This window comes from Scleropages formosus, chromosome 3 (assembly GCF_900964775.1).
Source record: "Scleropages formosus chromosome 3, fSclFor1.1, whole genome shotgun sequence".
Taxonomy (NCBI): Eukaryota; Metazoa; Chordata; class Actinopteri; order Osteoglossiformes; family Osteoglossidae; genus Scleropages; species Scleropages formosus.
Genome location: NC_041808.1, coordinates 14,020,247 through 14,042,411, shown reverse-complemented (window position 1 = coordinate 14,042,411; position 22,165 = coordinate 14,020,247). Strand labels below are relative to the sequence as shown.

General features: G+C 42.5%; 1 protein-coding gene and 1 long non-coding RNA gene across 2 annotated transcripts; one reads left to right on the top strand and one right to left on the bottom strand.

The window, feature by feature from the left end:
* Positions 1-788: 788 nt before the first annotated feature.
* On the bottom strand, positions 789-7,536 carry LOC108935174 (uncharacterized). The gene is made up of 3 exons (XR_001966187.2): positions 7,164-7,536; positions 6,732-6,867; positions 789-968 (listed from the first exon to the last, which is right to left on the bottom strand). It is a non-coding gene; the product is annotated as an uncharacterized LOC108935174 (long non-coding RNA).
* On the top strand, positions 6,110-22,158 carry nmnat2 (nicotinamide nucleotide adenylyltransferase 2). The gene is made up of 11 exons (XM_018753555.2): positions 6,110-6,539; positions 10,454-10,542; positions 10,755-10,822; positions 13,553-13,631; positions 13,956-14,079; positions 15,566-15,646; positions 15,944-15,988; positions 17,700-17,776; positions 18,124-18,225; positions 18,552-18,619; positions 19,770-22,158. The coding sequence occupies exons 1-11, from the start codon at positions 6,455-6,457 to the stop codon at positions 19,870-19,872; spliced, it is 921 nt and encodes a 306-aa protein (XP_018609071.1). The 5' UTR covers positions 6,110-6,454; the 3' UTR covers positions 19,873-22,158.
* Positions 22,159-22,165: the final 7 nt, after the last annotated feature.

The window sequence follows — 22,165 nt, the reverse complement described above, 5'->3', positions numbered from 1 at the left end:
AGACTCACATTTGTGATGGGATGGAAGAAACAGCTGGGGGACATGTGCAGACTTTTATGCTTGTAAATCTGTGATTTTGAGTGCTTTGTATCTCTGCTCCTTTGCTTCTTCCTCGATGTTGTAGTCTGCTAATCTGTCTTTCTTTCTACATTGATTGTGTAAGATATGGATGGTAGCTTTCCTCTTTCCTCCTCTTTTTAAATTCTTATAACCTCTGTGGTTATGTGTTCAAGAAGACAACAGCTGATTTGTCTTAAAATGCCCATTTTGTAGCCAGGTTTGTAATGTTTAGTGTATTGCGCTGTACTCTTAGTCGACCAGATGTTCTGATTTGTATTCTGTATAAACTTTCGTGGTTCTGTCATATCTGGGTTTTTATAAACAATGCTTATTTTTAAAGGAATAGCCCTGAGTCTTTTTGCTTGTCTAAGAATACTTGTTAGATCATGTTTGACATTTGTTTATAGTTAAAAGTTAATTGCACTGTTAAATGTATTAACTTTTATATTTTTGGTGAAATACACTTTCGGGGGTCACTGTTTTCTCAAAGGTTAAACCTTTTGAAGGTCCATGTTACCACATAGTTATTCTCATATGCAAATGAGTACGTAGTGTAGTGTAGTAGAGTATTCAGTAGTATCCTTGTTGAGTTGATGTTTTTTAATTTGTCCTGCAACATTAGTATTCAGGGCCCAGTGGACAGTTACCCTGTTTTAAAACAGAAGAGCAGCTCCAAAGTCTGTTATATAAGATTAATTTTTCCGGGTAATGACACACACTTAGGGGGGTTACCTGGATGTTTTTATTTCTTGAAACCACATTACATAAGCACTGTAGCACAACAGATCCAACATGAAATTAGCAGTGATTTACTTGTTCACAGTCTGAGATTTCTTAAGCAGGCCTCTAACTTCATTCTGAAAGACAGCATGTGTCAGCTGGTCCTCTAGTAACTTGTTCTTCTCCATCTGAAATTAATGGTAGAATTTCAAGACACGAACATGGGCAGCAACAGCACTTAAAGATTACTGTATTACCCCTCCCCCATATTGAGGCGTCTTCCCAAAATCAAAGTTCTGTTGCTTTGATTTGACGATCAGATCAAGTGACCTGCTAGACAGTAATTCTGTAAATGTGTATGCTGGTGCTGGATACTGTCATTTGTTGTCTTTCCGCATAAGCTAAGCTGAGCTGACTTCATACACCCCTCTTGTGTGTGTTCTCTCCTGAAGACAGAGCACAACTAATGACCACACACCCTGCCAATGTCAGCTCACACACAGGTGCTGATTTGTAGAAGATGAATGATGTTGCCTGCTCTTGTAAAAGGTTCTCCAACGCAAACTGTGGCTGCAGGGAGTTGTGCAGTTGTGGAAATAATCTGTTTGTCCTGGAGCACCCAGGTTAACCAGGCCAGTAGACCAACACCAGATCTGACTCCCACTCCTTGTGTCGGAAGGAGTTTGACTTGTTTGCCACATCTGCTGGCAGCACACATACTACTCAACACACTTGCTTTGCACTCTCACCACATGGGTGGCACAGCAAGTAGCGCTGCTGTCTCACACCACCTGGGTGGTGTGATAGGATATGGGTTCGATCCCTGCTCAGTCTGTGTGGAGTTTGCATGTTCTCCCCTTGTCTGCATGGGTTTCCTCTGGGTGCTCCGATTTCCTCCCACAGTCCAAGGACGTACTATTCAGGTTCATCCCTAGTGTGTGAGTGACAGAGAGAGAGAAAGAGAGAGAGTGTTCGTTCCACTGATGTATGGATTAGTGAACTGTTGTAAGTAGTGTATCTAGCAGTGTAAGTCACCTTGGTGAATAAGGTGTGTGGGCTGATAACGCTACACAGAGTTCACTGGAAGTTGCTTTGGAGAAAGCATCTGCTAAATGAATAAATGTAAATGTAAGTTCATGGAACCTGCAGCAACATGCCCAGTGGGGCCAGAGAGAGGCAATGTGTGTGAGGGGGTGAAGAACACCACCTCAACCAGGTCCTGGAGCATGTGGTGGAGCTCTTTCCAGGGGGCTTGGAGCTCCAGGTGTATGCTGTTGACCACTTAGGATCTTGATGTGCTGCTGCTGGAGGTTTTCCAGCAAGATCCTAACTGGGTTAAACAGAACAACACTGTAGGACCTCACTGGATCACAGACACATTACAGCAGCGACAGACCTCTTTACTGCACTTTCTTTTATGTCAAAGAACAAATAAAGAAAATTCTGCATGTCCTCAGTGGGAAACTTTCCCTCCCTGTAACTTGAAGGAATGAGACCAGTTCAGTTAACTCCATGCTGATTTAGACGTTAACTTGAATCCAAGAAGTGGGAACTGCACTCTATAGGAAACGCTATAGCAATCATAATGGACAATTCTACTGTCCCGGCACCTTTGCTTTCACTATTTGAACTTCATGACTGCATGAAATTATCTTAATGATATGGAATATTGAAGAAAACATTTCAAGAACCGTGACACAAAATGTGAAGGCAGAAAAGAGTTCTTTAAAATTTATTTGAACCTTATTTGAACCCCTTAACAGATGGACTTGGTGAATCAGTGTTCACCCACAGCTGTACATCATGAGCTACGAAGTTATTAAAGAGAACAAGGAACACTGACATTTACCATAATTTTTCTATTAGACCCCTCTCTGTAGGACCAGGAGTGACCATTCTTTACTCTCTTTCAGAATCATGATCCCCTGCAAATATACAGAATTTTAACAAGGTTCTCCCACAAAGCTGCAAAGTGTACAAACTGCATCTTGTTTAGTAAATTACTGTGCAGGTGTAGGCAAGCTGAGACGGTTCATGCTCTGTTTCTGTGACATTTCATTTGCAATCAGGAACAGCTGGTAGCATAGTAGTTTGTGCTGCTGCCTTTGGAGTGACAGGTCACAGGTTTGATTCCCAACTCCAGCTGTAGTACTCTTGAGCAAGGTACTTATTCTAAATTGCTCTAGTAAAATTACCCAGCTGTATAAATGGCTAAATAATTACAAGTAGCTTAACATTGTGAGTTGCTTGGGAGAAAAGTATCAGCTAAATAAAAAAAATGTAAACCTAGTGGTGCTGGCTGGCAGTAGCATGTGAGCATGTGTGTGTGTGTGTGTATATATGTATCTATATAGTGTGTGTGTGTGGAAGTTACATGGGTACGTTGGAATGCTCACGCTGTAAGGCATAAAGTCTAACTTGTTTTTAATGCAGCAAATTGAGGTGGCATACATGAAATTATTAGTGTAGTTAAGAACTGTTCTAATTGTACCCTTTCTGTTGATTGTTTAAAGTTTTTAATTTTGCTACCTTAAGCGAGTTGTCTTCCTTTATGCTCTTCCAGTATAAAATAGATGAGAACACTGGAAGTACTAGAGGTTAAGTACAGGGGTGAACAAAACTTTATTGTCAAGGACCTCATAAGGAGCAGGGCTATTCGTTACCTTCAGAACATCGTCAGTCCTCCTTGGAATGCTGCCATACAAGTCCTGAACTGTGTGTAGAAAATCTCATTACATCTTCAAGGAGAAAGGCCTCCAGTTTTTTAAGGGATGAAATGTGTAAAAATGAGCTTCCCATGAAGGTTCAGCAAGATTGACATCTGGTCATGGGGGAGGCCATGAAAAGTGTTTCACTTCATCCTGGTGTTCATGAAACCTTTGGTTTCGTTTGTTTAGCAGTGTGTTTGGGGGACATTGTCATCCTAGACTATGGAAGCACCAGGTCCTGCAAAATGGCCTCATATTTCTTGGCCGTTACACGATCATGCAGAGCAGCAATCAGACCCAATGACTCCCTTGAGATGGCTGCCCATACCATTATGGGTCCCTCACCATGTTTAACAGTTGGCAGCAGACAGCGGAATGTCAATCTTATGCCCAATCTCTGAGACTGATGTTACTCGCAGGAAGGGATAGGAGAGTCATGCGAGGTCAATTATACACACTAAACTAAAGTTCCAAACTAGAACTAAAAAGTAAGGTGCCAGTAAATAAAATACTAACAGGTAGAGTATAGGATATTTTAAATGCTAAAGTAGCCTACTAGTCTTACTGAGGGTTTAGTCAACATTATCACAGTAATCAATTCTGAATACATTATAGGAATATGAATTTATTTACTTTACATTCTGGTTTCCACTTACATGACAGCATTTTATTGATTGACTCATTTTTTTTGAAAGACAGTTATTACCATTTCCATGTGGTTTCAAAGGAAGGTATAAAATATACAGACAGATAGGCTGTACCTGTGGAATGACTCTCTGTACTGGTGACCAACAGTTCAGTTCCAGTTCTTACATAAGTCAGCTAAGGAAATGTGCAACATGAAAAAAAAGTGTGATATATTAAGGCATAATAACTGAAATTACAGAAAAAAAATAGAAATTTGTGTTCTACGCGTATTCTCTGCAAACACCCTCATCTGGGACCTGAAGATGGACTGGGGGCTGTTTGACCATAACACTGTAGAGAACACCTTCCTAAGGAAGGAGATGTCACCCTGCAGAAAGGGATTGGCCCAGTTTAATTGACTTTTCAGGTGGTCATCGACAGGTCTGCATGTGGGACTTGAACAGTCAACTTCCTCATGGAACAAGCCCACACTCCTAGTCAGGTGAACACCTGTTTACCTGCTGTGGCACTGAGAGGCTGTAACACCCACAACGAGAGGAGGGAACAGACACCTAAAGAACATCTTCCCTCTAACACCTCATCACTCACCATTCATTTAAACTGTACTCTTGAGCAGAACACCGATGACCACGATCCTGGAGAATGGAGTCTGTGAGAACGGCCTGTTTGATCCCCGATCCTTTTGTTGTACAAACACATCTCCTACACCTGAAGTCCAGACACTTCCTTTTGTACAACATCAGAGTGACCCATAAACCTGTGTTTTTGGAAATTTGTTACAGACCCCACGTGGGTATGATATGGATGCGTCGCCCGCTTCAGCCAGGTTTTCCAGTTACTCTTGCAGCCATGCACTCCTCTGTTTGGATAGAGAGTTCAGTTTGGTTTGGTGGTGATTCTTGGAAAACAGTGAGAATCCAAGTAGGGTCATCCTTGCTTTGTCATCATAGATGTTTGGTTTTTTTCTACTAGGGAGCAATTTTACTCTTTTCATACCTCTGCAAGCACGCATTGTAGCACACAACCCAAAAGCTGGACTGAAACACGGCTTCGTCGTACCTCTATGCTCTGTGAAAGAATTTTTTTTTCCTTTTCCGGAACTGATCAGCCGCAGGAGGTCCGCACAAAACACTCAGACACGTCAAGACTTTTCACGACATCGGCCGGTGGGAGAGCCCCCGACAGCTGGATGTCTCCCTGATCAGTTTGTGTTGCCTCCTTTTATCTGCAAGCTCATACATAGGTCATCAATAAGGCATGGCAACAGTTTCAAAACTTCCCTTGCGTCCGACGCAAAATTGATCAATGCTCTGATTTTTCCCCGTTTAAGAAGTGTTGGGACGCATCCTAAAGATCAAAGTTTCTTTTCATCTTGTTTCCCCACCAACATTTTCCATTGCATTAAACCGTCACACAGAGCATGAAGCCAAGACACGACATACATTTTCTAAACGTATTAACTAGAGCATATTAATCACTTGAACATATTTCACACCACAGCACACACTCCACTATTGGATTCCAGGGTTCGCTCAAAGGCCTCGGATGAAAGTAACTTTTGGTTATTGCTAATTTGAGACAAGCTGCAAGTGGCTGCTCTTGCATAGAATGTCAGCTTTACCAATTTATACAAGTGAGTATCTTCTTGGAGGAATTCAAGGTAAGCACCTCAACCAAGGGTTCCACAGGAGACGGGGCCTTTGAAGCAAGAACCATCAGATCATGAGGTGACAGCCCCATGTTGTGTCCCACCCTTCTTCAATTCAGCTTCACGTTGATTTGCCCATTTATATAACTGGGTATTCTTACTGCATCAGCTTAGGTGAGAGCTTGGATCAAAAGTAGGAAGGCAGCAGGTGGGATCTGAAATGGGAACCTTGAGATTACAAGCCGCTAGTATAGTATAGCCCTAAAGCCAAGTAAATTCAGGAGCGGTACCCAAAGAAGGGCGCCTGCAGCGTGGTACTGTCCACACCCAGCAAAACGGCACAAATATTTCATGCTGAGTGAGTGTCCCCACGAGCCATTATTATGGGGCTGTTCGCGCACCTGCTCTTTGTACAAAAGCAGACCGGGATTACGGAGCAGCAATAACGGGATGAGCCGAGGCTCGCCTCGCAGGAGCGCACAGTGCGGCTCTTCGCCTTTAAGGGGGAGGCCGCGGTGACGCGCGCCGTGTCCGCGCACTGACGGGGATTAGCGCAGCCGCGCGACGCAGCCTCGCGACTCAGCCTCGCCTTCCGTCGGCAGCGCCGGAGACAGCAAACAAAGCGCCTCAGTCCGCCGGAGAGGAACGAGGGAGAAGCTGCGACGTCGCCATGACCGAGGCGGCCAAGACGCACGTTATCCTGCTGTCGTGCGGCAGCTTCAACCCCATCACCAAGGGACACATCCACATGTTCGGTGAGCGCGCCGTACCGCTCCGTTCCGTGCCGCGCGCTGCTGCTCGCCTTGCTTATTGTGTCCCGCGCGCCGCGTCACCCACTGAATCATGAATGCAGCCGCGCGCTCTGTACAGCGGCTCACAGAACAGACAAACACACGACACGCACACAGAGAGAGACTCCCGATCATATTGCACGATGCTCGGCTAACCTTTTTGCCTTCCATTCCGTTTCTCCTCCTCCGTGTCGATAATATTCTTCCTCAGTTCCTGCTGTGTCTGTCTCCGCCGTAACCGCCGGGCCTCGAGCGCCAGTCAGTCGCCGTCCGCGCGCCGCGGTGCTGAAACCTGACGCCGCATCCGTCCGACACACATAACGACATACATCTCCGTCACGTTCGCGACGTTTTCAACATCCTCCTTTCTCTGTCTGTGATGTTCCGCAAGAAACACTTTGGGCTATAAGCGTAACGGTGCTCCATATTTATGAAGCGGATTAGACTAGTAGCGCCAGTCGTTTTTTTAAACAAACATGTTTCACGGGATATGTGTGTGTGTGTGTTATATATGTAACGACGCTTCATTGTTGTGACATATTTGTGCCGCACGCAAGAAAAATTATTAAATAGAGTAATTAGGGTTACCTGCAGAAAGAGCAGAAAATGGCAGAGGTGTACGTGATCTGATGCGGAGACGGTGGTGGTGCGAGGAACATGTCGAAGTGTGTTAGGGCAACACACTGACTGACTGACTGGCACTGCGTCACGGGGGCCGAGACAGAAACTGACTGTTGACATGCGGCTCCGTCCGTGGAGCGACGACGACGTGGAATCGATCGGTGCAAGAAGGAGGGAGGCAGTGGGTGAGTGAATGAGTGGGAGGCCGCAGGGAGGGAGGGATGTTCTGCTAAATCAAGTGTGCGTGAATGTGGGGAATAAATGTGGTGAGAGTCCTGCGAAAACACACGTGAAACAGCTGTGACGCATGTCGCTCCTGTTCAGGGAATACCCCCGTACAGCTCTCTCACACACACACACACACACACACACACACACAGGCAGAGCTCACAGCTCACACACGTACACATCCGCAGTACAGCTCCTATGACCTGTTTTCCACCAGCAAATAACCTCATCTGCTGCCTTTTCGTTTCACGTTTTAAATCGACCTGATACATTTGATCTCATGCACTGCTGCTTATTTCCAGCGCTCTGTCAGTAAGGGGGTTTTCATAAGCCTGCGAGAGAAAGACTGTTAACTGCGATGGAAATATGCGTGCATTTCAATTCACATCCTCCATTATCTGCGCTTCATCATAACCGATGCCATGGCCAACCTTAGATGTGGTCTTGTTTGAGGATATTCATGATTTTTTTTTTTACCCTTATCCTTTTCAATTCATCACTGCCAGTCATTAGATGCTGATTTTTCTGAATCTGGTGATGAATTTTGTGACCTGATGGATGGAGCGTGTGTGTGTGTGTGTGTGTGTGTGTGTGTGTGTGTGTGTGTGTGTGTGTGTGTGTGTGTGTGTCGCACAGAAATAGGAAGTCGTTCCTCGAGCGCTGCAACCTCGCAAGCTCCTCACGGTCTCTGGCGCCTTGCATCATTTTCCGGTCACCCTGTGTGGGGTGGTCCTCTTATCTCATCCATCCTAGAGTCCTGCTGGTTTTTTTTTTTTTTAAATGTAATCTGAGTGACATTCATGCCCATTTTTATAATATGGTGATTTTTAACCTTCATATCAATGTTTACATGGAACCTTGGAAAAACTGTGATGCAGCAAAAAGTCCAGTAGGAAAGGTTTTCCATCCATCAGTACATCCGTTGTTCTATATACTGTCCCTTATGTGGTTAGAGACTCACCGCCTTATGCAATATTGCTAATCTGCACTGAAAGACTAAACTGACCACCCAAAAATTGATAAATACAACTACAAGCACCAGTTGCAGGGTTTAGGGAGGACGTGGCAACGCCAGAAAATGGAAAAATATTTAAGGACTTGCAGAGCATGAAAGAAGCTTGATGTGAACATGTGTGTGTATTATTAATGTTCATTATGATCTGAGACAAGGGGGGGCAGACAGATGGCAGGTGACTGTATTTTCTCAAATGGAAATACAGTGTGTATGCAGTGTCAGCCCTCTGCAGACTGCTTCTTCTAATGAGAGTTGGGTAGATTTTCTAGTAATATATCCATGCTGTGGACAAGTAAACGAATTAAATCACATTCTGCTGGTGGCCATGGGAAAAATTGGGCAATTACTGAATCATAGGTTTGTGTGTATGATGAATGGAGGTAAAACCACAGGGCATTTTGGGGGACAACGGCTGATCCAGAACATAAGTGTGTTTGTTGTGATGAAGTTTTTATTTTTTTGGCAGAGCCATCATTGCACCAGTAAAATAACCCATCTGTACAAATATGGGGAAATAATTGTAGCTAGAATAACATTTAAGCCACTTTGGAGAAAAGTATGAGCTAAATGAATAAATGTAAGTTGAAATGTGGAATCAATAAAAACTACTACACTATGAAAGTTCAAGTATAGGCATTAGAAAAAAATGTGGGAATATTTGTCCTCAACACACAAACTCATATGAGGGCAGAATTGCCTCCATGTGTGCCCATATTAGTAATTACTAATATAAGACTGATATCAATTTATAGGGCAAGTACATTGGTGGGTGAAAGAAATTTGAATAAATAAATGTAAATATAAATGGAAATTTGACATAGTGGGTGCTCATTCAGTCAAATTTATGTAAAAGATCAGACATTACACAACATTAAAAGAACAGTATATCAAATTTTGAAGAAAATACAGTAAATAATACAATTTGTTTGCTGGAATGAGTAGATTGTATTAGAATAGAAGTGGAAACAGCAGCAGAACTAAATATGATTTTGTGTAATACCTGACATTTTAATTAATGTATAATTTTATATATATATATATATATATATATATATACATACCTACAAACACACACACGCACACACTGTGAAACCAGTGAAAAATTGTAACTGATTTCTCTGAGGATGATATGGCTTATAATGTGCACTTCGGAGGTCAATAAGGGACACTCCGAGGGAAAAGGCTTTTTTATGCCTCATTTGAGTCCTCGTTGCTCTGTATTGCTTCCCAGAAGGTAGGGCTCCAAAGGTGTTATGGCTGGGGTGGGTGCTATGATGATATAATTGTAACTGAATTATTGTATAGTAATATTATAGCATATCAAATCATGTGCCTCAGCTAAATTATTTCATAATGATTGCTGGCCAGAAGGGGGCGCGGTGGTGCAGTGGGTTGGACCAGGTCCTGCTCTTTGGTGGGTCTGGGGTTTGAGTCCCACTTGGGGTGCCTTGCGATGGACTGGCGTCCCGTCCTGGGTGTGTCCCCTCCCCCTCGGGCCTTACGCCCTGTGTTGCCGGGTAGGCTCCGGTTCCCCGCGACCCCATATGGGAGAAGCGGTTCAGAAAGTGTGTGTGTGTGTGTGTGTGTGTGTGTGTGAGATTGCTGGCCATGAGCTGCTTACATGGACCCACAAATCCATGCTGAATTAGTCTGATCACATGTTGATTGAAGAAACAGGAAAAAAATTGCACTCTGCTGATGTGTCCAACTGGGAAAGCACAGATAGAGCTGTTTCAGATGAGAGAATAGGCCATTCCTGCAGATTGTCACATGTTTTATGCACTCATATGTCATCGGGGTTGTATGTGGGACACAGACGTTACATGGTGTTAAATACAACGTGCGAGCCTGTGCAGTTCAGAGCAGGAGGTACAGACTCATCACATTGAAACACAGCACAAATCTGCAAAAAAACACAAGTGTAACAACTGGGTCATTTTGGAGTTTAGTGGAGTTTTATAGGAAGTGAAACAATTTTCATCACATGGTAATTGTGTATATCTGTCTTGTGCAGAAAAAGCCAGAGAATATCTGCACAAGACAGGAAGGTTCATTGTAATTGGTGGGATCATCTCCCCGGTCCATGACTCCTATGGAAAACCGGTAAGATCATTTGTTTTATTTGATATCATAACCTGCTGTGACCCTTCAGGTTGCGAAATGTATTGTCTGATTCTTTTTTAGATTTACACTTTTGGCTCATGAAGTTTTACATGAGACAGGAATATCGGGATAATATTACTTCTCTAAGTAAACAAAGAGACTGTTAGAGACATACCTAGGTGTAACAGCTCTCCTGTGCTGTTTTCTTTCAGGGTCTGGTGTCCAGCAAACATCGGCTGGCCATGTGTCAGTTAGCAGTTCAGTCCTCTGAGTGGATAAGGTGAGTCTTGTCAGGAAGTTCTGGACCACATGTGACATTAATTGTGTGTGTGTGTGTGTGTGTGTGTGTGTGTGTCTATATATAGGGATGGGAAAGGGAACATCACGAGCAGCTGGTGTAGTGTTCAGGACTGTGACCTTGCAGTATGAAGCTTCCCAGATCGTATTGATTTGATACTGTAAGAGTAAACTGCTGTATAAATGAGTAAACCATTATAAATCTAAGTTTCATGTCATTGTAAGGCACTTTGGACAAAAGTGTCAAAGAGATAAAGGTTAGTAATTATAATGAGCACATGAATAAAGGGGTTGTTGTAGATGCCTATATGATGTGAATTTCAAAAAAATGATTAACAGCGGCTCCAAATGGGAATTCTGTAATTATCTCAGGTGTCCTCGGGAAACGGTGAAGACCAACCCAGGACCACACTCTAAATACAGATGTCCAAGAAGTGTCCAAAAATGATTACGTTTTGGGTTCTGTGTTTAAAGGTTTAATACGGATTTAGCAGCAGAGCACAGAGTAGTTGTTTTTCGAATACAACCTGTTTATTTATGAAAGCACTTCCAGCAGCAGTTAAAAAACTACAAGCACTGACAAGGGATTTCGGTGATGGGAGAGGCAGGAAAAAGAGGCCGACTCTTTATTTAGCTTATTAATATGATTTTGAGATCAAGCAGGGGGTGCCCTACAAATCAAAGGCGTTCAAAGGCGCTGTTACGTTCAAGTAGCACAAACCACAAAGAAAAAAAATTCAGAATCCTATTAAACATGCAAACATGATCTTTACTTTTTTGCTGATCTAAAAAATAAATTTTTATCTCGGCTTGAAAGGATTTATTCTGCAGCACTTCTTTTGTTCTTGTATCTTGAGTTGCCAGAATGGAGCGTAATTTTTAGAAAGAAGCACTGAAAAATAGGTCACAGCACTATTGTACAGAGGGTAGCAACAAAAAGATGCCACAGCTGCGCGGAGAGGTTTGTTTCCTGCTGCTGTTGGGACTGATGTCAGGCAAACCTCACTGATCAAGCAGGCTTATTAGCATGGCTTCAGTATTTCATGAATTCTCCGCTTATCCTGCTTACCTTATGAAATGATCAGATAGACTCAAATGGATTATAACGTGTTGAATAATTTAAGGAAATTAGCACATATTGGAGCTGCTCAAACACTTTAAGGCAGGGATTTGAAAATCATTTCATGATTGTCCTGCTGTGCGTGCTTCTTTTTGCCTATTTCCTGCTATTGAACACTTCATTACCATTTTAATTAGAATACTTAATCAGAATGTAGGCATGATTTTACATAAATCTGAATGATGAGATTTTTCTTCATAATTTAAAACTGAGACATACCTTCATAATATATTTAAAATGCACAGAAATTGCTCATAGTAAATATATATTTGGCTAAATAATGGACAAATGAAGCCAAGTAAATTGGTTGGTACACACAAGCAACCTGTGTATAGCGTTTCTGTGTTGAAGGTCTGCGCCTTCGATCATTTTTTCTGCACAGTAATACTTGTGCACCACTAATGTTAAACTCCGAGTAGCCCTTCTTCAAACACGAGTCTCGCCTCAGTCGTGCAGTCATGTTTTATGAATGAACGTAACTGTGAAGTTTCTCCTCTGTTAAATGCATTCATTAATTTTAAAATTATGCATGTAAATCATATTCACAGATGACTAATGTCACAGTCTGCATTTGAAAATTCTTTTCCAGCAGCATTTAGTTAGTCCTGTATCTTTCTCTTCACAGTTAACAAAATAGCAGTTTCTACTACTCATATGTTTACAGTATTTGCATAGTATCAGTTATAGTTCTAAATTTTAGATGATGAAGAAAAATTGCTTTTTGGAGACAGAGGAAAGTGTGGAATTTTGAATGGGATTCGAGGATTGAAACATCATTTAGTAGTTCTCGGATGTACAATAAGACGGATTATATTGTGTCGCGCATGTTGCCTGTAAGAGACACGTTGAATATTGAATGAAGAGTGAATAGTCGGTGCTGAGACACGGAACAGTGTGGCTCTTAGCAACATCGGTCTCTAGTGTCATTCCATTTTTAGTGGTCACACACTTTGGTAGACTAGATGTGGATTTGATTTATAGCTCTTAGGGTGATGTTCTTTCCCAGAAAAATATTTGTGCATGCCTATGCAGCACAAGAAGTAATATGGATTTCATTAAATTCTCATCTATGACGCAGTCCTGTATGTTGTTCTTAGACCTGTGTGGAAAAAATAATATAAAGACTGAAGTATGAAAATATACATGTCATTGATAATCCAATAAAGAAATTGCACTAACAATTTATATAAACAGGTCATATGAACTCATTATTACAGCTTCTAGTGTAGAGACCGATAAGTAGAGTCACGTTCTAAATAACAGGCTACAGGTCTTTTTTAATGTATTTTCTCCAGTGTAGAGAGATATATATAATTCTATAGAACTGGAAAAGGTTTTTTGCATTTCCCTGGTGTAGTTGGTGATTAATTAAATATACGTGCAAACGGTAATGAGATTCATTCCCGGGGACAGGAAGCACAGGACAGCACAGTAGTGATGGAGTGGGATTTCCACTGGTGTTGAGCCTCTCACTATCACAAAGTAATTGTACTTCCTGAGTTAACTTTATTGCACCAGAGGCATTATTTCAAGTCATGTCTGTATTACCTGTATTCTTGTTGTCAATGAATATGCTTCATGTTGCTTTAAAAGGGTAGACCCCTGGGAATGCTACCAGGACACCTGGCAGACCACTTGCTCTGTGCTGGAACACCACCGTGACCTCATGAAGGTCAGCATCAGCCTTGTGACGTCATAAAGACAATGCCTATCAGTTATAAGAATTCTCCGGTACTTGTAATTTTTTAGGGTCCGTACGCAAGTTTCATGTGAAGTTTCATGTTACGCAAGATAACAAAATCCAGGACAGAAATGTGAGCTCATGAGTGTAGAATCTGGCTTTCCTTGTTGTGTTCAACATTTGGTGCGTGTGCATCAACTGTACTGTTATTGGACAGATTGTAACTGAACTATGCTGTGACTAGTGATGCCAGCTGAATCTGCAAATCAGAGTGTGTGTAAGTGGGGCACCACAAGTGTGTTTCTTCTTTCACAGAGGGTGACTGGATGTATTCTTTCCAATGTCAACTCCCCGTCCACAACACCAGTGATCGGTCAGCCACAGAACAACAACACCCCCATCTACCAGAGTCCCGTCCCCAACAACAAGCCTACAGCCAGTCAGTAACATGGTTTTCTGTTTCACTGTGGTTTTCTGAGATGTAACGTGGTTCCCAGGGCAGTCCGTGGCTGTCTGTAATGCTGCAACACAATAGTTCCTGTAACACAATAGTTTGCATTATAATAACATTTGATTCTCTGGGAATCAACGAGTTTGAAATATAATCACTACTGAAACGTTCTCATTTATTGATTATATTGTTGATAGACCTTGTGTACGACAAGAATTGGACCCGATCGCTAAGATATAGCAGTATGCAGCAGTGAAGGAGAAGGAGAGAACCACAAATAGTGAAGGAAACCAGATATTGTTTTTTTTCTCTTCAAAACTGTGCTTTAGATTTCATTAATCCAGCACTGAAAATCGGTGGGTTTCCAGATATTTGTTTTATGGAAATTTACTCATTGTTATGATAATGACAGTGATTATGATAATAACAAGTTGTTAGCATCATCTTCAATGCTGTCTTGCTGTTTGATGACGGCCTTACACGGCTTACTAATTATTACACACCAGCACACCAGTCAATTACTCTTAGTGTTTAGATGGTTCCATTCAGTCATCAATTTCCTGAGACCACTTATCCAGTGTGACTGTTCATTTTAGTTTTTGTAACATTTGGGTGAGTTTTGGAGGGTAAAGGAACATAAGTCATTTGCCTCGTTGTGAACAGTTTTAAATGGATTCCACATTAAACAGAAATGTTGCTAGTAAATTTTCAGAAATGAGTATGTCCTCTAATCCAGGGGAAGAGTATAGTTATTTTGTACAAGAGTTGGGTCAGGTTCTAAAGATATGTCTTGAAAATATCTGACCTGTTGTCATCCATGCATTTCAAGTCAGTAGGAGACAATTTTGTGGATGAGGACACTATAGGCCTGGAAGCCCATAAATATCGTATGCTACACCCCAGCAATTAAATAGATGCCTTGATTCTCCTGATTCACTGCCAGGTAAACAAGTAGTGCAATGATTAAGGACACAGTGTGTAACCTGGAGGTTGCCAGCTCAACTGCAAGGTGAACTGCTTTAATACTCTTGTGACAGGTATATAGCCTGAACTACCCTAGTGAAAAAAATATAGCTGTACAGTATATGTAGAATCAAAAGTGCCAGTCCATTTGCTGGAAACCAGAATTTGGTTACCAAATTTGATTTGATCAGGAAATGAGCCAACATGATCAGATCTTCTGATCTCAGATCTTCTGCAGCAGTTCGCAGACATGTAGGACACTTGTGGGATGCTTTGCTTTCACTCTTCTGTCTAGTTTGTTCCATACAGGTATTTCCCAGATTGCCCAGGTGCCCTCACACACTTTTTACTCGTAGTGTGTATGATGTAAGTGGGTCTGGATGAAACTGTGAACGAAGCAAAAACATTGAGACCTCCTTCCCGGTGCGCAGTGTTCCGGTGAAGTAAATGTGAATTTTTTTTTTTAAGGTCTATTGAGAATTTTGCTGCTTCTCCTGTGTTCCTTCTGCAGTTAAGCTGTGGGGAAAGATGAGCGACAGCCTTGGAAAAATCTGCTGTGTCCGCCCGCACATTGAGCGCTTTGCGTTTGTGGGTAAGCGCGTGAACCTTGTCTGATGACTGTTCATTGGCCAGTAGGGATGGGTTGTGTCTGTGCCCATAAGGGGTGTGTGTTCTGATTAAAGCCATGGTCACTGGAAACAAATTATAATGACAAAGTGTAAAACCACTGGTGCACACAAATGTGTTCCTCTCCAGGAGGGATGTCTTAAAAACAAAGGTGTTGAAATTCCACTTTCACACACTGGTGTGCCCTGGTTTCAGTGTACCACTGCCTTCAGAATGAGTACAAAGAGAAATAACATCCTTATGTCTGTGTGATTTTGTACAGATGAGAATGCAAACTTGGGCACTGCAGTGCGTTATGAAGAAATTGGTAAGTTTCTTCATGCCAACATGGATCAAGTCTTAACACTGACTTCAAGGTATTTTGGTTACTTATATACACTCACGGAGCACTTTATTAGGAACACCTGTACACCTGCTTATTCATCCAGTTATCTAATCAGCCAGTCATGTGGCAGCAGCACAATGCATACAGTTATGAAGATACAGGTCAGGAGCTTCAGTTAATGTTTTCATTAAACACCAGAATGGGGAAAAAATGTCATCTCTGTGATTTTGACCATGTCATAATTGTTAGTGCCAGATGGGCTGCTTTGAGTATTTCTGTAACTGCTGATCTCCTGGGATTTTCACACAATAGTTTCTAGAGTTTACTCAGTTTGGTGCAAAAAACAAAAAACATCCAGTGAGTGGCAGTTCTGTGGATGGAAACACCTTGTTGAAGGAAGAGGTCAGAGGAGAATGGCCAGACTAGTTCGAACTGACATAAAGGCTAAGGTAACTGAGAAAACAACTCTTTACAACTGTGGTGAGCAGAAAAGCATCTCAGAATGCACAACATGTTGAACCTTGAGGTGGACGGGCTACAACAGCAGAAGACCACGTCGGGTTCCACTCCTTTTAGCCAAGAACAGAAAGCTGAGGCTGCAGTGGGCACAGGCTCACCGAAACTGGACAGTTGAAGACTGGAAACATGTAGCCTGGTCTGATGAATCTCGATTTCTGCTGAGGTACACAGATGGTAGGGTCAGAATTTGGTGTCCAAAACATGAATCCATGGATCCAACCTGCTTTGAGTCAACAGTCCAGGCTGGTGGTGGTGGTATAATGGTATGGGGAATGTTCTCTTGGCATACTTTGGACCCATTAATATCAGTCAGTCATCACTAATGCCACAGCCTATCCAAGTATTATTCCTGATATGTGTATCCCTTTATGGCCACAATTTATCCATCTTCTAATGGCTACTACACACACATTGTCTGAAACCACTTGTCTCAAGTGGGGTCACAGTGAACTGGAGCATAACCCAGCAACAGAGGGCTCAAGGCCAGAGGGGAAGGGGATGCACCCTGGACAGGATGCCAGTCTATTGCAAGACACCCCAAGCAGGACTCGAACCCTAGACCCGCCAAAGAGCAGGACCCGGCCAAGCCCGCTGCACCACTGCACCCCCCAATGGCTACTACCAGCCTGATAATGCACCATATCACAAAAGTCCCAAAAGTTGTCTTAAAAATGGTTTAATGAACATGACAGTGAATTCAGTGTTCTTCAGTGGTCTTCCCAGTCACCAGATCTGAATCCAGTAGAACACTTTTGGGATTTGGTACAATATGCAGCTGACAAATCTGCAGAAACTGCGTGATGCAATTATGTCACAGTGGACCAGAATTTCAAAGGAATGTCTCCAACATCTTGTGGAATCAATGCCACGAAGTGTTGAGGCTGTTTTGAAAACAAAGGGACGCCCTACCAAGTATTAGCATAGTGGTCTTAATAAAGTGCTCTGTAAGTGTATAACAAAGAGAAGAAATTACGTTATTTCAGTTAATAGCCCTTTTGTTCACTGTTAGTGCCTGTTATTGCTCTTTATTTTATAATGTAAAGCTGGACAAATGATTCAGCATCTTAAGGTCAGATGAAATCAGTTGAGATTCAGATACATGTTATTGCTGCTGTGTGTGTTTGTGTGTGTGTTGTCTTGCTCACTGTGGCATTTTGTCTGCTGCGCTGTGCAGAACTGCGCATCCTGTTGCTGTGCGGAAGCGATCTGCTGGAGTCTTTCTGCATCCCCGGACTGTGGAACATCACCGATGTGAGTTTCCTTTCATTGTTCGTGTTCCGTTAACCATTTCTTGCTCCGGATCCGATCGCTGGTCCAGCGCTGTAAGGCAACCAAGGATAACCCCTGGAAAAACACTTGTGAGGTTAAATAAAGCACTCGATAAATTAAACTTCTCAGCCTCAGAGGAATCAATCAAGAAACCACTGAGGACAGTGAGGTACAGAATTATTACGTGGTCAGCAGGTTTAAACATTATACCTTTTCCATTTGTCAGTACGTGTGATTTTATATCACAGTCTGCTGTCACTATGTAGTGTATTCTGTATAGACGAAAGGCAGATTGACAGGACGTGTCATTGTTTTCCCTCTGTTCTCAGATGGAGGTTATTGTGGGCGACTTTGGCATCGTTGTGGTACCCCGTGACGGCACTGACACCGAGCGAATAATCAACTATTCCTCTGTGCTCCGCAAGTACAAGGTGACCCTTATTCTTACTCTCACTTCACACCGACACAGCAAAAGCATCAGGTGCGCACGTTGTTCTTTACACGTGTGTATAGCACGGTAAACGGCACGGCTCCCTGGCATTGCTGTTCACATGTATGTTCCTAAAACACGGTAAACCAGGGGACATTCAACCAGCAGATCAATACTCAATGCAAAGAAAAACAAAAGCATCATTATTCCCGCTGCCAGTAGCACATTTTGTCTAAGAATTATAACAATGTGCAGTTCAGTAAAATTCTGGGACTGATTGTGGACTGTTATTGTTCTCTGAGACCAAAGCTGTTTGTCTTTTTTCAGGATAACATCATTGTGGTCAAAGATGACATCAACCACCCTATGTCCATTGTCAGTTCTACCAAGAGCAGGTCAGGAAAATATTTCTTCACTCTCCTTTTCTGTATTTCACTTGCATTTCTGAAACAGCATTTGAATGCCATATACGCCATCTTTTACTTTACAGGTATTATAGCAGGGTAGCATAGAGTAGTGTAGCGTACAGTAGTGTACTACCTAGTAATGGAGATGGTTCATCCAGTAAGATAAATAACATGTTATGGTATATCACTTTTTTTTTTTTTTTTTTTTTTTTTTTTAAATTTGTCAGACTTTTAGAATCTGGCAAGGTAGTACAGCAGGTAGCACTGCCGCCTCACAGCACCTGGGCTGTTTGGGTGTAGGTTCGAATCCTGCTCAGTCTGTGTGAAGTTTGCATGTTCTCCACATGCCTGTGTGGGTTTCCTCAGGATGCTCTGGTTTCCTCTCGCAGTTTAAAGACATGCAGTTGAGGGGTAATTGGACACTCTGATCACACTTGTATCCAGTGATTCTGGGTTGGGCTTAACACTTAACAGAAGTGGCTGAGTGAGTTGTTGAAAGCCATTGGGAATAACAGTTTAAGCTGCGTGAAAAGTTGCCTGTTTCAGCACTAATATAACAAGTTCACAGTTACTGTATCACTGAAGGCTAATTACTGTAGAAGTGAGATGATTTAAGATGATCCAGGGTGTGTTTTTGCTGCCAGCAAATTACTGTGCACAGAAACACAGGTAGCATTCAGTTTTCTAAAATAGGTCAGTGAAGAAAATACCATTCAGTATAAAGACAAATGGGAATGTAATAGTTAGTATTATTATTATTATTATTATTATTATTATTATTATTATTACTAGTAGTAGTAGTAATATTAGTGTGCTATTAGTATATTACTGGCTTCCTGTCTCACTTGCTGTGTTTAACTGCTTGTCCAGGTCAGGGTCATGGTGGTGCTGAGCCTATCCTGGAAGCACAGGGCACAATGCTAGTCAGGGTACACTCTGAACAGGACACTAGTCCATTGCAGTGCAGCCACACACAGAGTCACACACCAAGAGCAGTTTAGAATTATCGATTCACCTGAAACATGTGTTTTTGGACTGTGCGAGGAAACCAGAGCACACGCTGTATTTTCTGTAATGACGTTTCTTTGGAAGACATTGCACTCATTTCTGATATGAAATATCCCCTTTGCTTGCACAGGCTAGCTCTTCAGCATGGGGACGGACATGTGTTGGACTACCTTTGCCAGCCGGTCATTGATTACATCCTTCAGAGTCAACTGTACATCAACACTTCTGGATAGAGCGCAGCTCCACGCCGAGCCCCGAGCCCCGATCCCCACCCCGTCCCCTCGTGTACAAGCTGTATCCGTTCAGTCCTCTGCTTTTCTGTGTGCGAGAGCAGTCAATGTGTCCATTCCTTCTAAGTGTAGCATAAGGATCCTGAGGAAGTAAAAGCCAGGAGTTTGTAGACCCCCCCGCCTCCCCATCCAATACGGTTTTTTTAATGTGCCAAAAGGCCAGAAGCGAATGCACAAAGTAGTCCGTCTGTAAGAGACAGAGCGGGGGCGCAGACGTCACCTTGGGTCTCCGTTCCTGATTGTTTAATCTCCTTCTACTGCATGCTTTGAAGTATTATTTTGGCATGTCTGTTTACTCGTACAGTAGAATATAGTTGGTAGTAAATGTGTTAGCATTAAACTGCTAGGAAACGAAGGTGTCTGTGCACAGAGAGAACCATATCTGTCTTTCGCATGCCTGTCTTTCTCCAACAGATTCAAGTCAACATGTTCTGAGTTAGAGAAAGAGGAAGCGTCGTTTGTGACGCGTCCGAGACGGAAAATACTTTTTGGATGCGCATTAGCACCGTGTCACACGCCACGTTAGTTCCCGACTTTCACACGATTGTAAGATTCTTCATTACTTTTTGGTAAGATGAGCTCCCATTCCCCACACCTGTATTTTTAAACTGAGTCGAACTTGATTCAAAAGCTTTTCGAATACGAATGTTTCCAGCGATCCCTCGTACCGTGACGGCTGTGGCAACGCGGAGCCTATACTGGGAAGCCTAGGGAACGCAGGTCATTTTGAAATCAGCAAAAAAAAAAAAAAAAAAGAAGGAAATCAATGTACAGTTCAAAAATCTTATTTTCTGAGGATTTTTTAATGGACACTGAAAAGCGTGGATATTTGTGTGTCGCTTAAACGCCTGCCATCGCTGTCCCCGCTTTCATTTCGTGACTGACCTGACTGGACGGATCTGTCCGTGAAGAGCAGCATGGCCGTTTGCAGCACACGGTGTCTCAGTAGTAGCAGCGCAGCTCTGGGTGTGTACCTTTATGTTCCTGTTTCGAAGTAATGCTGAGATGCTGAGTGGCGAAGCAATCGTTGGAAACCCTGCCTGCTTTCTGAGAAAGGGAACACGAATCTGGTGGATACTTTGTTATTTTCAGTGTAGTAGCTGTAGCACTCATTCACTCGGTGGTGTAAACGCACGGGGAGCCCTATCCCTGCGTGTGTGAGAGAGAGAGAGAGAGAGAGGAGAGGGAGAGTACAGCGGCAGCGGGCAGCCGTCACCTGCGAAGGCCATCGGGATCTGCTGGTTTTCGCTGATTTATTAAAGCCTTTGCTGAGGGAGAGAATATCATCTGGCTCTTGCAGGCGTACAGCATATTAACAGCTGGCAGGAATCTGTTCCGAACGGGGACATTCCTGAGACCCTAAAAGGCCAAGGAGGTGTCATTTCGCATCCAGACAGCCAAAAACTACACATCCTGTGATCCTTGTAAGGAATTACTGCCCACCTCCCGGTGCCCGTTCGTTCGTTCGTTCGTTCGTTCGTTCAGTTTTTTCTCCACACATTCAACGTGCCACATCCAAAGGTAAATATTTATTCTAAAGGTTTCAGGCTGCTCAGTTTTGTCAATGCAGAATTGCGTCATAAATAAAGGGCATTAAAAAAAAATACAGGGCATTTACTCTTGGATGTAGATGCTGTTTAGGTGAAAAAAAAATGCATCGAAATGTTTTTTATTTTCTTGCTGAAGTAGCAGAAGGAAAGGGAACCGAATGTACGACCAAGTGGTTCCCAGTACCGGTCCAAGAAGGGGGCCCTGCCATCCAGCAAGTGAATTAAGTGTCGTCGCTCAAATAAAATACCCAGCTGTATAAAAGGTTCAAGTGTAGGACTGTCAGGTATGTAAGTAATTTTGTACGTCACTGTCTGCTCTCACAGGAGACTGAGTAATGAACAGAGAGGTTTAAATTTACTTGTTTGGTGAAAAAGAACCATTTCTGAACTCTGGATTCCAAAGAACTAATGGCATATATTTTAGTACCACCGGTCCTACTAATTTAGCAAATTTATTTTTTAACAGTGTGGCATCTAAAGTTATATCGTCAGGTTTTCGGCCCAAGAAATCTTTTGTATATCTTTTCATCCTTTGTACTGTATGTATATGGAGCATGTGACCGGACAATTAATTGTATTTGAAGTGGGATTGTATTGCTTTTTTAAATCCATTAAATGTAACTTGCAATATTACAAAAATAAAAAATACAAATACATATATTAAATTACAATTACAAAACTTAAAA